The 14,254-nt window shown below is 58.2% G+C and overlaps 4 protein-coding genes across 7 annotated transcripts; 2 read left to right on the forward strand and 2 right to left on the reverse strand.

The window, feature by feature from the left end:
* Positions 1-866: 866 nt before the first annotated feature.
* nup50 (nucleoporin 50) lies at positions 867-3,395 on the forward strand. Its single transcript, XM_088405994.1, has 8 exons — positions 867-1,056; positions 1,477-1,550; positions 1,628-1,711; positions 1,789-1,975; positions 2,061-2,468; positions 2,657-2,738; positions 2,802-2,920; positions 2,989-3,395. Exons 2-8 carry the CDS (start codon positions 1,482-1,484, stop codon positions 3,186-3,188), a joined length of 1,149 nt encoding a protein of 382 aa, XP_088262120.1. The 5' UTR covers positions 867-1,056; positions 1,477-1,481; the 3' UTR covers positions 3,189-3,395.
* Position 3,396: 1 nt separating this feature from the next.
* On the reverse strand, positions 3,397-6,088 carry kiaa0930. 2 transcript variants are annotated; one of them, XM_088405993.1, is made up of 10 exons: positions 5,825-6,088; positions 5,353-5,501; positions 5,096-5,200; positions 4,933-5,010; positions 4,766-4,867; positions 4,557-4,697; positions 4,328-4,492; positions 4,076-4,235; positions 3,861-4,016; positions 3,397-3,797 (listed from the first exon to the last, which is right to left on the reverse strand). In XM_088405993.1, the coding sequence occupies exons 1-10, from the start codon at positions 5,952-5,954 to the stop codon at positions 3,757-3,759; spliced, it is 1,227 nt and encodes a 408-aa protein (XP_088262119.1). In that variant the 5' UTR covers positions 5,955-6,088; the 3' UTR covers positions 3,397-3,756. The 2 variants fall into 2 exon arrangements, with proteins under 2 accessions (XP_088262119.1, XP_088262118.1); XM_088405992.1 differs by having other exon boundaries at positions 5,096-5,203; positions 5,825-6,087.
* A 568-nt stretch (positions 6,089-6,656) lies between these two features.
* fbxo7 (F-box protein 7) lies at positions 6,657-11,261 on the reverse strand. 3 transcript variants are annotated; one of them, XM_088405988.1, is made up of 10 exons: positions 11,243-11,261; positions 9,584-9,706; positions 8,868-9,171; positions 8,547-8,771; positions 8,241-8,385; positions 8,082-8,165; positions 7,920-8,015; positions 7,680-7,856; positions 7,570-7,604; positions 6,657-7,497 (listed from the first exon to the last, which is right to left on the reverse strand). In XM_088405988.1, exons 2-10 carry the CDS (start codon positions 9,703-9,705, stop codon positions 7,204-7,206), a joined length of 1,482 nt encoding a protein of 493 aa, XP_088262114.1. In that variant the 5' UTR covers position 9,706; positions 11,243-11,261; the 3' UTR covers positions 6,657-7,203. The 3 variants fall into 3 exon arrangements, with proteins under 3 accessions (XP_088262114.1, XP_088262113.1, XP_088262115.1); XM_088405987.1 differs by lacking the exon at positions 11,243-11,261 and adding an exon at positions 9,976-10,019; XM_088405989.1 differs by lacking the exon at positions 11,243-11,261 and adding an exon at positions 9,963-9,981.
* rtcb (RNA 2',3'-cyclic phosphate and 5'-OH ligase) lies at positions 10,272-13,555 on the forward strand. The gene is made up of 12 exons (XM_088405991.1): positions 10,272-10,649; positions 11,115-11,190; positions 11,268-11,335; positions 11,421-11,520; positions 11,579-11,735; positions 11,807-11,963; positions 12,047-12,206; positions 12,308-12,483; positions 12,571-12,759; positions 12,822-12,932; positions 13,005-13,124; positions 13,184-13,555. Exons 1-12 carry the CDS (start codon positions 10,557-10,559, stop codon positions 13,289-13,291), a joined length of 1,515 nt encoding a protein of 504 aa, XP_088262117.1. The 5' UTR covers positions 10,272-10,556; the 3' UTR covers positions 13,292-13,555.
* The last annotated feature ends 699 nt before the right edge of the window (positions 13,556-14,254 follow it).

The following is a 14,254-nucleotide window of genomic DNA, read 5'->3' on the forward strand; positions in this document are numbered from 1 at the left end:
CCCAGAGGTACTAGTACCCTCCTTTGAGAACCACTGTACTAGATGATGCACGGTGGTAGCAGAACGTTACATGAGTCAACTTACAGTACTTGGTCATACTTCCTTCCATATTGCCAATGCTCGTCATGAAGCTCCTTTACTCACTTCCCATTGCTCAGTGGTACCAAGCTGGCGGTAAAGGAATCATTTCATGCTACACGTGGCTTTGTTTGGCCTGAAATAGAAAGGGGGGGGGGGCATTATAAATCAGTTTAGCAGTTAACCAAAACTAAGTGTAACAAACACAAAGAAATGAAAATCACTTTGCGTCAAATTGGATGAAAATATAACATCGCACATGGCAACGCTCAACTTTTATTCTCATTGGAGTCAAATGAACAGCTTAAAGCATGCACACTTGGACCGCTAGGAAGAAGAAAGTGAAAATAGGCGCGAAGAAATAGAAATATTTATTTTGGTTCGTTCTTAAACAACAACACCAAAGACAAAAATGAATTCAAAAAAAAAAAAAGAAAATACTGTCTGAACAATGTCGCCACCAGCCGGAAATAATTGCGTTGGCTCCACCAAAGAGCTCCTCTTCGAAATTATCAGTTGTTCTGGCATAGTTTGAAACACCGCATGAATTACCGTCACAAAACGAAAAGACCGTTTGATATTTTTCATGCTAAATTATTGTAGCAACGAAGCGATCAGAGAAACTTCAAGTACCAGAATGCCAGTGGAGCGAGCATGCGCAGAAACACACCTGAGCGCAAACTATCAGAGAAACTTCAAGTACCAGAATGCCAGTGGAGCGAGCATGCGCAGAAACACGCCTGAGCGCAAACTATCAGAGAAACTTCAAGTACCAGAATGCCAGTGGAGCGAGCATGCGCAGAAGCACACCTGAGCGCAAACTCATGCGGATGTTGCCGCTATGCGAAATGGCGGCTAGAGGGAAGCTCGTCTAAATCGCTGCCGTGCTTCTTGTGATGCCACTTGCTGCGTGAAAGCTGTTTGGACGCCTTCTACCTTCACGCGCACACTTAGAACTCAGGCCGGCAGGCACGCAAGGTACAAAAAAAAATCCCCCGCTCCCCATGTCTGTTAGCCTATGCTAACATTAGCTCCAGAGCGATATTGCCGCGAGAGGATACTCGCCGCTTTTGGCTAAATGTCCTCGAAAACCGATTCAACTCGACCTTACATGTTGTCACCACGCAAAAGCGCGCGCCCTGCTAAGTGTTATTAGCACGTGACTCGCGGCACATTTTACTCTGCTCACGTTTGTTAGGGGTTTCAAGAATACGGGCGCACGTACACCCCATAATATATCAATGTTCGCTTGCTTACATTCTTTGCGGAGAATCAGCCTCACGGCGTGTTGAGTTTCCAGTCCACCGACGAGACGTAACCTCGAAAGTTGTATTCCGCGGCGCATGCGCTGTTCATGTGCAGCTTGAATGAACGAGTCGTGTTGTGTGTGGGGCACAGGTGCGATGGCAAAGCGAATCGCAGACAAAGAGCTGACTGACCGGAACTGGGACCAGGAGGACGAAGGCGAGGAGGTGACATCACACTTTCCCCACAAGCGTAGGCATCAACGTGCTATTTTGTTCTTCTCATGAACGTTTTGTCTCTCAAGGCCGGAACCTTCTCCGTGGCCACACAAGATGTGATGAAAAACCGGGCCATCAAGAAGGCCAGGCGGCGGAACGTTGCGGCCGAGGTAAGTAAAAGGGATGAAGACTTCGTCGCCCTAGCCGTAATGGTCAATGAGGCCGACGTCACCTCGATGCGTTGAAGGGTGAGCCCGGCGGGGCCTTCAAAGGGTTCAAAGGTTTCGCGGTGGGCTCTTCGTCCACGTCTCCCTTCTCCACCTTCGGGAACGGCGGAGGATTCAAAGGCTTGAGCACGCTGACCAACGGGGGCAGCGGCCCCGCGCCGTCCTTCGCCGCCACGTCACCGCCTTCTACCGCAGCGAGCGCTCCGGGTGAGTCGTTGGCAATGCGGACCTGCTGGGTGGTTTACGAGCCAAATCAACCCATGCAAAAACCTGCGACTGTCGTCACCCTCAGGGCCGGCGGCGTTCAACGGTTTGGCCAACAGCGGCAAGGAGTACAGCCGGCAGCTGACTGCTCTCAACCGCTCCGTCCGTGACTGGATCAGCAAACACGTGGACGACAACCCGCTGTGCGACCTACAGCCCATCTTCCGCGACTACGAGCGCCACCTGGCCACCATCGAGCGACGCTACGGCGCGGCGACGACCGGCGCGGAAGACCAGAAAGCCTCGCTTCCCGCTTCCTCCACCGCCCTTCCTCTTGAGGACAAGGCGGACAGCCCTCCCGCCACCGTTACCTTCAACTTTGGTCAAAAAGTGGACAGCTCCGTCACCAAGAGCGTCGCCGCCGCCGCGCCCGCGTTCCCCCTCTTCGGAAGCTCATCGCAATCATCGGTCGAGACGGATCACTCGGCGCCTTCAGGTAAGTGAGGCGGAAACGAGATGGGAGCGATTCAATTGGCAAAAAACACCACAAGATGGCAGCAAAGTGTGACGTGACTACTCAGCTTAGATCTACGTTCATTTACCAATTACGTCCCTTCTGTTAAAAACAAAGTCAAGCGTGATAACTAGTCACGTTTGCCCACTCTTCCTCTGTGGTTTGCATAGAGACGGCCGGCGACGACGCGTACGAGCCGCCCAAACCCGAGGTCAAAGACGTCAAGGAGGACGACGCTTTCTACTCCAAGAGGTACGTGCGCGGACGGACGGCGGCGGCGGCGGCAGGCTAACGCCGTTGTCATGTCGTCTGCAGGTGCAAGCTCTTCTACAAGAAGGATGAGGAGTTTAAGGAGAAAGGCGTGGGCACGCTGCACCTCAAGCGCACGGCGGAGGGCAAAACGCAGATGATCGTTCGGGCCGACACCAATCTGGGTAAGGGCGGCGACAGCCGCTTAGCCACCGGGGAAGGCGGCGCGCTCTAACTCTTCCGCCTCCCGCAGGAAACATCCTCCTCAACATCCTACTGAGCGCCGACGTCCGCTGCTCGCGCATGGGCAACAACAACGTCATGCTGCTGTGCGTGCCCAACCCGCCCATCCACCTCCAGCAAGCGGCCGGTCCCGTGCCCCTCCTCGTCCGCGTCAAGACCGCCGCCGACGCCGATCAGCTGCACCGCACGCTAGAGGAGAACAAGGGCTGAGGGCACGCGCGGAGCTCGAGCCGCAACATTCCCTCCACCTTTTCACTTTCCTTTTCCTGCCGATCTGAACCACACGGAGGGACCTCGTCTTTTTTTTCCCTCTCTCCGTCACGGACTCTGACAGACAGATTTTTGTTGTTGGGCGGGGCTTGTTTTTTCAAAGCGTCCTCGGCGGCAGACGCGCGTCGAGAATAAACCCAAACGAGACGCCTGTCTATCTGCTTTATTCTGTCCACGGGGCCGGCGTTGGAAAAGTTGTTTTGTCGTGCGGCGCGACAGACGCGAGGGCCGCCAAGGTGTGGCAAAACGTGTCGGGGTTGTCGCATGCGACGTTGACGGCGCAGCGTCCCGATACTTGCCGTCCAAACTCCGGCGCCGCGGCTTCCCGTCGAGCGTCTCATCACCAGTCAAGCGACGTCCCTCCCTGTCGGTCCCGGTCTGACTTTTTCAAATTTTGCCGCAGTCGGAGGAGGCACTTGCTGGAGGGGCTGCTGGTTGTCGCGGGTCCGATCCGGGGGGAGGGGCCCGACGCAGGGAGGCACTTGCTAGCGCGGCGCCCGCGCCGCTGCTACGTCATCAAGATGGGCTTCTGGCGCACCTCCAAGATGTCTGGACACCCAACAATGGCCTGATGATAAGCCGTCCTGGACGGCAATCGCCGCAAAGGCTTACCGGCGGTGATGCGGTGTAGCGGCAGCGTAACGTAGGTGAGGTGCGAGAAGAGCGGGAAGTAGTCGTCGGCGCGGTTGAGCTTGAGCCAGGATCCCACCAGCGAGCGACCCGTCCCCGACAGCGAGCGTGAGCGCAGGTTGCCGGCGCCGCAGAGGTCTGAGAAAGGCGCGATGCTCGCTCACGTTCTTCCCAGCCCGACGGGCGTCGGCCCTTACCTTCGTCGTCTTCCTCCCGGAAGAATTCCTCGCTGTCGTTGGCCGAGTGCGATTTCTTCATCTCGGCCATCTTGTGCCGCGGCGCCTTGCGTCGCGGCGACGGCGAGAAGAAGGATGGCCGGTTCCGCTCGGGGGTCGGCGGCGTGCTGAACGACGTCACCTGCGCGGCGAGGGAAGCGGCAGATTTTTTTTAAGATTTTCCGGCTGCGTACGCGGGAAGTTGACCAGCAAACGCGAGCCGGCGGGCCTCACCTTGTCGGGCGCGGGCGTGTGCAGGTCCTGCTCGTCGGGCACCCTGCTGACGGCCATCTCGGCGTGACCTTTGCCCTGCGGCCCCTTCATGCGCACAAACTCCATGTTGTTGAACTTGTAGAAGCCGAAGGACATCCTCTGCGCCATCTTGGCCGCCACGCTCACCTGCGGCGAGGACAGCTGGTTAGATGCAGGCGCGAGGACGGCGGACGGGCCGGCGGGCTCTCACCCGGTTGTCGTAGACCTTCCTGAGCGCCTCATAGCGAATGGAACCTTGGAAGATGACGCCCTGGAAAGTGTTGGACTTGTCGCTGGCCACCAGCTCCACGCACACCATCTCGCCCTCGCCCACCCTCATGTCCCGGAACACCTGAGGTCGCCGCGCGCAACTTTCAAGAGTCATGGAAGGCTGGAGTGGTCGCCGCCAGGTCTTGTTACCTCTTCAAAGTTATCAATCATGAAGAAGATGTTTGGGTAGCTGATCTTTGACTCCTCCCCTTTGCTGTCCATGGCGTGCTTGCTGGGTGACGCAAACACTTCCTGCGTGGCGCGGGGAGAGCGTTGAGCGCGCCGCGCTAGCGCCGGAGCGATCCCTAAAGCCTCACCTGACATTTCTTCTTGTGCACGTGGATGTCGCCGGCGTCCGAGCGCGTGCACACAGCGCACGTCACCACATAGTCCAGCTGAAAGACACATGCCGTGTGGCGTGGCGTCACCTGGCTGTGGGCGCGCCACGTGCCTGTTCCCGCGCGCCTGCGCCTGCTCGACCTTCTGCAGGACCAGGTTGAGGTAGACGCTCTCCTCCCAATCGATGTCGGGGTCTCCGAGGCCCGGCAGCTTCTTGGAGTCTCGCCTGTAAACTTCCACCTCTGCCTGCTGGGACCAAAGATGACATCGTACCCATTGTCACTCGAAAATCCAAACGCCAAGATGCTGCTGTGATGACGCCACAACGTGGACAATGCGAAAAAGCGTAAAAAAATTAAATGAAATCAGGTCAGGTGCGCTGTGGGAAAGGCGGTCACCTTCTTGCCCTCGCCCTCGTCGGCGTCCGCGTACGTCAACTTCCCGCGTACATAGAAGAGCATGTCGTCTTGCCGCGGGGCGCACTTCTCCATGAAGTACGTGGAGAACATCCATGTCCAGAACACGATGCGGTCATCCTTCACGCAACCTACGTGCACACATGCATGCGCGGGCACGAGCGCACCCGTTGACTCGTGAAGTCAAAGGTTGCCAAGCAACCGCACACTCACTGAACTTATGACAAAGACGTACACCCGTCCCGACACCTGCGCGCGCGCGCGCTTATCTGCAACGAGGGACTGGTGACGTCACGCAGGTTGCGTTCCTGCGAATTGACGCCACGGCGTTCGGACTTGTGGCGCCGGTCACGTGACCGGCGGACAACGAGAAGCTCATTTTCGAGACGCGCGCGCCCGTGATAAGCCAAACAAAAGCGCGATGCGCGGCGTAATAACAGAGCGCCTTTCTGACCCAGGCCGCCGATCTCCTGGCGGACGTTCAGTCGGTTCCGTTCGTCTGCGATGGCCTTGAGCATCTGGCGCAGGGACGCGTCCAGTTCCCCAGCGTTGACGTCGTCACTCGGGCCCTCTAGCGACGCCATGTCCCGCTTCCCCGCTTCCACGGGAACATGACAGGACCCGGACGCGACGGTTTACGGGGGTTCGGGATCGGCTCGGTCCCGCGGACGGGTTCCGTTTTGTGGCTCGGCCGGAAACGCCCCTCTGACTTCCGGTAACACGAGCTTCTTAAAGGAACACCACCACTTTGCCCTCGTCACGGCCGAACTTTAAACCCCGTCACTCGCTGATTGCGTTGAAAATTCGACCGATCGATCAATCGTGGCTCATACTTAAGTTGAACGAGCGCATTTTTGTGCATCTACTTTTTGTGTGGGGCGCTGTGACGTTCACGTCATTTCCTCGCGCCCCTTAACATCATTCTCGTAATGTCAGTGCCGCTGTATTCGATTTGGATGGTTGTGCGTTTTGAGACGCCTCGACCGATCGTTGCCATCGTACTGTCTGTAACGACTGAAGCGTTGCTCGACGCACACCGTCATCATATTGAGCGAACAAAAATCGCCTCGCGCGCTCGAAGACTGTCCCTGAGGCGTCCCGTAGCTGTCATCGACTCTTGACCCACCCCGCCCCTCGCCCAATATTGAGTTCACAAATCCAGCTAGGCAACAACGTTATCACGCGGGTATTTTTCTCCCCGTTGCCCCAAAAAAAAAGAAAAAAAAAAAGGTTCCGAGGCCACAAGCTACACCAAATACTCGAAGGAAACAAAATGTACAGCCACCTTTCAATTTCCTTCTCTCCTTTAATTCACACAAACAGGAAACAGAAAACAAGCACACATCTCGTGAAAAATGCGGGGGTGGGGGAAAAAAAAAAACGGGACTCTCCAAGCGGGTCTTCTGTACAGCACACGAGAGATGGGGCGCAGGCCCCGGGTGTCCAAAAGCAGACCTCCAAACTATACGCTAGCACTCTGATGCCCTTCGTGGGCCCGGCCCCCCAGGGAGTATTTCCAAAGCAAAATTCACAAGCCCTTCCACAGTGCTTAAGACGTGCCACACGGTTGCAACGAAGCACTACTTTTGTCTAAATGATCACGCTTCATCTAGACGCAAGATGAGCAAAAAGAAGCCGCGTTCGGGAAAGAATGAAAGCCGGGCTCACAAAAGTCAAACAAAAAAGCAAAAGGCGACGACGCGGCAACCCACCGCCTCGGCCCGGAGGGCATTTCCGCTCGGTCCCGAAACGTCAAGAGTGGCGCGGCTCCCCGACTAGTGGCGCTCGTCTGACGTGGTGGCAAAGCGCTTTCCGGCGCGACGCGGCCCCCGCTCAGATGAAGCCTCTGCGGACGTCTCCCGGCCGAGGGCCGCCCGCCGGGGGCCGGGGGTCACTGCGGCGCCGGCGCTCGCCCGGCGGCAACACCACGGGGCCGATGGGGCCGTAGCGCGCGCCGAAGGGCAGGGCCGGCGGCCGCTGATCGTAGGGTCCGCCGATGACGCCGGGGACGTGCGGGGGGGCGAAGGGAACCGGCCCGAACAGGGGCCTGCTGATGAAGGGGGGCAACGAGCACGGGCGGTCCACCGCGCCTCGCTTGTGCCGGAACTTGTAGAAACTTTTGTACAGCTGTTAAACACACACAGGCGTGAGGCTGGCGTCCGGGAGGGCGCGGCCATGAATACGAGCGAGATGGCTGACCTCCTTCCAGTTGGTCTCCCCTTGCCACTTGTGATCTAAAGAGAGGTCAGCAGAAAAGCGGCGTGAGCGCGGGTCCGGGTGGCCATTGGCGACCCGGACCCGCCCCTTACCGCTGAAGTCTCGTCGCACCAGGTGCCTCCAGAGGGCGGCGTCGGCGACGGCGGCGTTGAGATGGCGACAGACGGCTGACAGGCGCACCACCGACACCACGTCCAGCAGGCGCAGCACCAGCAGCAGCAGCTCCGGAGGAAGCGCCGACAGGCCGAACGCCACCGGCAGACGCAGCGCTGGACACAACAGCCGTTGATTCCAATTTTGCTTTTTCTGGGGTCAAGGGAGGGGCGTCTTACCTTCCCGCGTGGCGGCGATCAGCGGGTAGACCAGCTGGTCCTTGAACAATCGCGACAGTCGACTGAGGCCGGTGAACGCGGGTGCCGCACTGGCGCCTGCAAGACCCGGGCGGGCAATCAGCCGGGATGACTATGCGTACGCACGCAAGCGGGTGCTCTGACCTGGCCACGCGTCCGTCACATAGGTGCCGGGGTCCACGCAGACCTTGGCCGGCATGCTGGCGCTGTCGGCCACCTGCAGGATGGCTGCGGGCAACGGCGAGACGCTGAAGCAGAAGGAAGGTCCGGACGGCGGACAAGAGATCCAAGACAGCCACTCACCTTGGATGACAAGCACAGGGCTCATGGGCACTGCCACCACCGTAACCGCCGCCCTTTCGCACAGCGCATGGGTGTACTGAAGTCTGTAGGCGCCGGCGGACGAACGCCATCCAGGCGGCATCTCACCGGGCTTGGCCTCGTCGCCCTGAACACAGCACAATTCAGGAATGTCCACAAAGGCGAAGGTCCGCCGCGTGCCAGTGCCAAAGAACTGGCCCCCGAGATCGAGCCCCGAGGCGCAGCGACGCCCAAACACGAGCGCCGCCGAGCTGCTCGTACAGCGTGCGAAGCGTTGCGCTCCCTGACCTGCGGCGTGAATCCCGTCTCCAGCATGAGGAGGTGGACGGCCACCATGATGGCGTCCGCAGGGCAGGTGACCTGAGCGGCGCGGTAAAGCAGCTCCAGCGAGTGTGGCGCCTGACCTTCGCCCGCCTCTCCACACAGCATGGGCTCCCAAATGAGGGTCGGCGGCGTACCGCGCTCAGGTAGCTCCGCGGGGGCCCGGGGAGACGGCGGCGCCGCGCCAAAGGGCTGCAGAAGCGAACCGTGACAATGTCAGACAATCAGATTAGCCATATAGATGAGGTAATCTGGCTCCGTGCGAGTGGGGGGGGGGCGTGATCCCACCTCGGTTGACGTCATGGCGGAGGAAGCGGCGGCGGTCACAGACGAGGTCCGGAAGCCCTCGCCGCCAGTCGCGGGTCCGAGGGCGGCGCCCTCGGAGGAGGCGGCGGGCGACGGGGCCCCGGCGGGGGGCCGGCCGCCGCCCCCGGGGGAAGGGTCGTCGCTGTCGTGGTTGCTGTGGGCGGCGCCGGTGGGAAGCTGGACGCGGATGAGATCTCCCGGAACGACGCCGCACGACGACAGCCTCTGACCCGTGTCAGCGAGGAGCTCGGTGCCGTTGAGAGAAAGGCCGAATCTCACGTCTGAACTGAGAGCGACAAAACATAAACAGTAAATCAGATGCAATCAGTGTGCAATGTCACTTTCTCGGGAAAACGGTCGATTGCCGGCTGATGCTTCGGTGCAGTGACGTCATCAGACGTTTGCTCGCGTGCCTTTTGAGTCAAGTGGAACGCGCGTGTGACGTCATAAACACGTAATCCCCTGGTGGGCCGCCACGTGAAACAACCCAGCTATTCCACACAGATGCTTGGGACAAGCTTGCGCTCTCCGCTCTCCAGATACTCGTTTGATGTGAAACACCTTTGATTTTCTCTCGTAACGGGGAGCGCAATGCTGTCGCCCTTTGATTGCGTCACCATCGAGGTCCAGCAGCGAACGCGTTCTAGCACATTCCAACAATGTTGTGCGAATGCTGGGTGTTGCGTTTGGCCACCGACCCGAGTCCGTGCGCGGGCAGCAGCTCGTCACGGATGTGCTCCATGAGCTCCTTCAATGTGGACTCGGGACCCGCGATGTCCACCTTACTGGTGTGGTCGCAGATGCGAATCCGCAACTTCATCCTGTTGACGCACAGGCACAAAAAGCACACATCACGCTCTTCTGCGTACTGCGCTCAGCCGAATTGTCTGCTTTTGCCGAGTCATATATTAACATCGCGAGACGAATGATGCAAATCATCAGCGTTAGCACGGGAACTTGAGTTACGTCAAGCTCCAAAGTCGAAGACATTTTGTTTGACGTTAATTTTCGCTCAAGCAACCGAACGACAAGCCGTGCCGTGCCGTGCCAGTGCAAAGAAAAAGACGACGACCAAACCTGGCAGGCTTACTTTGGAGAAGCGTCTCTTCTTCCGCCATCAAGCGAAGCTATCATCAACATCCGCTTTTCAAAATTAAGCAAGTTGCACTCATCATAACACGTGGCGGGAATAGGTGCCTCTTGCTCCAGAGTGAAACCACGATAAAGATGTGGATTGAACATTTACGCGATCCGGGTACACCGTCCTCTTTCCATATATTACTATTGTCGACAGTGTTTATCTTTTAAATCCGTATAATTCCCCATTTGATTTTGTTTTGAAAAACAGCCACAACTCGTAACTGCATCGACAAGACGACCGGAAAACAACACTAGACTCTGTCGCAGAGTCAGTTTCGGACGCAAAATAAATTAAATTAAATAAACATTAAATAAACAAATAAATAAATACTCCACCCACAAATATTTCGGTGCTGTGTGATCAACACAACAACACGGTCATTAAAACAATTTGCGAGAATATCAATCGTTCCTCGTCTCGCGCGACTTAAAAACTCGAGACTTTCAGCGAGTGAGTTCGCTGCGACTCAGGCAGCCATACGCAACGTGAAAACTCATCCATTTGGTCAGAGATTGCTTAAATACGTAATCATGAGTAGAAATTACAACGACGAGTTGCAATATTTGGACAAGATCGACACAAACTGTTGGAGAATAAAAAAGGGCTTTGTCCCCAACATGAAGGTAAAAGCTTGTGAATCATGAACGTGGCTAGTTAGCGAGCTACTTTGCTAGCTTCATTTCTCATCTGACTTGTCAGAAAAATACACTCTTTGCAACATCACACGTATAAGCACGTTATTAACACGCTATTGCTAAATGGCAAATTGGATTCAATTGCATCAGCTGAGAAAATCACTTTAGAACATCCATCCTTATCCTCACAGGGGTCGCAGGCTTGCTGGTGCTTATCCCAGCTGGCTGGGGACACCCTGAACGGGTTGCCAGCCAAATGCAGGGCACACATAGACGAATAAGCATTCCCGCACTTAGGGACAATTTAGTATGGCCAATACACCTGCCGTGCATGTTTTTGGAGTATGGGAGGAAGCCGGAGAACCCACGCGGGCTCGGGGAGAACATGCAAACTCCACAAAGTAAGGCAGGAGCAAGGTGGACTCAATGACATCATCTGCGTGTGTGTTTTAGGTGGAAGGAATCTTCTACGTGAACGAGCATTTGGAAAAATTGATGTTTGAGGAGCTTCGGAACGCGTGTCGAGGAGGTGAGCTCGTGTTGCTCTTTTGGAAAGGCGTGCGCGTCTCGTGTCTTTTGACCTTTGGCTCGCTGCCCTCGGCTCAGGCGTGGGCGGCTTTCTCCCAGCCATGAAGCAGATCGGAAACGTGGCGGCGCTTCCCGGCATCGTCCACGTGCGTATGCGCCGCTCGTCCGGCGACGTTGCGCAAGTTGAACAAGCGTGACCATCCGTGACGACTTCCCCCTCGCCTCCCCCAGAGATCCATCGGCCTCCCGGACGTGCATTCGGGTTACGGCTTCGCCATCGGGAACATGGCGGCCTTCGACATGAATGACCCGGAAGCGGTGGTGTCTCCAGGTGAGCCACGCCTGGGGAGCGCTTGTTTGGCGAGCGTCTAAGCGAGCGTCGGCGGCAGGCGGCGTTGGCTTCGACATCAACTGCGGCGTGCGCCTGCTGAGGACCAACCTGGACGAGCGAGACGTGCAGCCCGTCAAGGAGCAGCTGGCGCAGTCGCTCTTTGACCACATCCCCGTCGGCGTCGGCTCCAAGGGCGTCATTCCCATGGGGGCGAAGTAAGAGCGAGACGCCGACAGGGTGGGGCGGGCCAATCGGGGGCGGCTGAGCGGCATGCGTTACCCGTCAGGGACCTGGAGGAGGCGCTGGAGATGGGCGTGGATTGGTCGCTGCGAGAGGGCTACGCCTGGGCCGAGGACAAGGAGCACTGCGAGGAGTACGGCAGGATGCTGCAGGCCGATCCCAACAAGGTCTCATCCAAGGCCAAGAAGAGGGGCCTCCCGCAGGTACCCCCTCCCTCCCCCAAAATAAAAATGATAAAAAAAAAAACAAACTTTTTTCATGTTTTATTTTTCAATCTCTCCTGCAGCTGGGAACCCTGGGAGCGGGAAACCACTACGCCGAGATCCAGGTGGTGGACGAGATCTACGACGACTACGCAGCCAAGAAGATGGGTGTGGACCACAAGGGCCAGGTGTGCGTGATGATCCACAGCGGCAGCAGAGGCCTCGGCCATCAGGTGGCGACAGGTACCCCGTTGTCTTCTCAAACGCGCTTCTTCGGGCTGCAGACGAGGGCGTCGGGTGGAAAACGACCTTTGTTGACTGCGCGGACTTTTTGTGGCGTGCAGACGCGCTGGTGGCCATGGAGAAGGCCATGAAGCGCGACAAGATCATCGTCAACGACCGGCAGCTGGCGTGCGCTCGAATCACCTCGCAGGAAGGACAGGACTACCTGAAGGGAATGGCCGCCGCCGGCAACTACGCCTGGGTCAATCGCTCATCCATGACCTTCCTCACCAGGCAGGTGAGCCGGGCCGCCCCGAGCCCTTTTTCTTGTTCTTAGCGTTCCTGGGCTCCCGACGTGACCTTTTGCGTGACCCGGCGGCCGAAGGCTTTCTCCAAAGTGTTTGCCAGCACGCCGGACGACCTGGACATGCACGTCATCTACGACGTGTCGCACAACATCGCCAAGGTGGAGGAGCACGTGGTGGACGGGCGCCAGCGCACTCTACTGGTGCACCGCAAGGGCTCCACGCGCGCCTTCCCTCCCCACCACCCGCTCATCCCCGTCGACTACCAGGTGGGCTGAGCCGTCAGTCGCCCCGTCGGCGTCCCGTGCCAAACTCCGCCTTTTCCCTCCAGTTGACCGGCCAGCCGGTCCTGATCGGGGGCACCATGGGCACGTGCAGCTACGTCCTCACTGGCACCGAGCGGGGCATGACCAACACCTTCGGGACCACCTGCCACGGAGCGGTACGTCATCTAAAGCAAAGCAAAGAGAGAAAATAAAATAATAAAAGATCTTCATGCACTCGCCCGGCCCAGGGTCGAGCGTTGTCCCGGGCCAAATCCCGCCGCAACTTGGACTTCCAGGACGTCCTGGACCAGCTGGCTGACAAAGGCATCGCCATCCGTGTGGCGTCCCCTAAGCTGGTCATGGAGGAGGTGGGCCCCAGGCCGCTTTTAACGCACCGGCCACGGTCTCAAATTTCCTTTGTCCCCAGGCCCCCGAGTCGTACAAGAATGTGACGGACGTGGTGGACACGTGTCATGACGCTGGCATCAGCAGGAAGGCCATCAAGCTGAGACCCATCGCTGTCATCAAGGGATAATTGATTCTGAGCAATAAACATTTTGTGCCGCCTCCTCTTTCGCTTTGCGACTGACCCATCTGCCTAAAAGCGGGCCTCTTTTTTTTTTTTTTATCACACCCTTAAAAGGGAAGAAGGCCAACATTTTCTTTTCTCACACCCATAAAAGGGAAGAAGGCCCAAATGTTTTGGACACGCTGTCATCAGGAGGCTTCCTCGCAATATGTATACAAGCTGCGGTTTCATTTCGGTGCGACGGCGAATAAAAAGTCATTGTCGTTACCATATCTTGTCGGCGTGTTCTCGGCGCGCCGGCCACGTGAGGGTCGCGTGCGGGCGTCACAAAGTCGCTACGCGCCGCTCGCTTGATGGCGTCACAGAGAGCGCACGGCGGCGTTCCGGCCGGACGGGCCGGCGGCTCCGGTTCGTCGAAGCAAGTCATGCAGGACGGCGTGTGCCAGGTCCACGCGGACGTGGTCGTCCCGATCGTGCGCGCGCACCTGGAGCGTCTGACGGATGCCCAGTGGGTCCTGCTGGCCAACGGAACGGCCGATTCTGCCACGCAGGTGCTGCTGGCCGACATGTGCGCGCGCGCCACTCACAAGCTGTGCGCGCACGCCGCGGCGCTGGTGGCTGCCGAGAGCGCGCGCTGCCGACCGCCGCCGACGGTGTCGCTGGTCGGAGGCATGGCGGCCGCCCTGGCGGAGGCGCTGGACGTCGCGGCCCAGTCGAGCGTGAGCGCCCGCAAGCTGGACGCTGTGCTGCAGGAGGAGGTGCGCGCGCGCGTCCAAATCAGTCTGGCGGTGCGCGCGGCCGCGCCCCTCCACGTCCCCACCACATTCACCGAGACGGACGTTCTGGCCAAGATGGTTCTGCTGACGGGCGGAGTCCTTAAAGTCCACCTGAGCAAAAGGGACCGCCGGCGCAGGGAAGCGGCCCGCGCGGGGAACGCCTGCGCGCCGGAACCCGGCGGCGCGTCGGAAC

Source organism: Hippichthys cyanospilos, chromosome 22, assembly GCF_059441005.1.
Source record: "Hippichthys cyanospilos isolate Australia breed blue-spotted pipefish chromosome 22, RoL_Hcya_1.0, whole genome shotgun sequence".
Lineage (NCBI taxonomy): Eukaryota > Metazoa > Chordata > Actinopteri > Syngnathiformes > Syngnathidae > Hippichthys > Hippichthys cyanospilos.

Excerpts from the sequence above, each read along its gene's own strand:
- nup50 (XM_088405994.1), top strand. The coding sequence starts at position 1,482 with ATGGCAAAGCGAATCGCAGACAAAGAGCTGACTGACCGGAACTGGGAC. Across the intron at positions 1,712-1,788 it reads GGCGGAACGTTGCGGCCGAG|GGTGAGCCCGGCGGGGCCTT; the intron begins GTAAGTAAAAGG and ends GATGCGTTGAAG. Across the intron at positions 1,976-2,060 it reads TACCGCAGCGAGCGCTCCGG|GGCCGGCGGCGTTCAACGGT; the intron begins GTGAGTCGTTGG and ends CGTCACCCTCAG.
- kiaa0930 (XM_088405992.1), bottom strand. The coding sequence starts at position 5,954 with ATGGCGTCGCTAGAGGGCCCGAGTGACGACGTCAACGCTGGGGAACTG. Across the intron at positions 5,502-5,824 it reads CCAGGAGATCGGCGGCCTGG|GTTGCGTGAAGGATGACCGC; the intron begins GTCAGAAAGGCG and ends GTGTGCACGTAG. Across the intron at positions 4,236-4,327 it reads ACACGCCCGCGCCCGACAAG|GTGACGTCGTTCAGCACGCC; the intron begins GTGAGGCCCGCC and ends CTCGCCGCGCAG.
- fbxo7 (XM_088405987.1), bottom strand. The coding sequence starts at position 10,019 with ATGATAGCTTCGCTTGATGGCGGAAGAAGAGACGCTTCTCCAAA. Across the intron at positions 9,172-9,583 it reads CTGCCCGCGCACGGACTCGG|TTCAGACGTGAGATTCGGCC; the intron begins GTCGGTGGCCAA and ends TGTCGCTCTCAG. Across the intron at positions 8,016-8,081 it reads TGTGACGGACGCGTGGCCAG|GCGCCAGTGCGGCACCCGCG; the intron begins GTCAGAGCACCC and ends CGGGTCTTGCAG.
- rtcb (XM_088405991.1), top strand. The coding sequence starts at position 10,557 with ATGAGTAGAAATTACAACGACGAGTTGCAATATTTGGACAAGATCGAC. Across the intron at positions 11,191-11,267 it reads TCGGAACGCGTGTCGAGGAG|GCGTGGGCGGCTTTCTCCCA; the intron begins GTGAGCTCGTGT and ends CCCTCGGCTCAG. Across the intron at positions 11,336-11,420 it reads CGCTTCCCGGCATCGTCCAC|AGATCCATCGGCCTCCCGGA; the intron begins GTGCGTATGCGC and ends CGCCTCCCCCAG.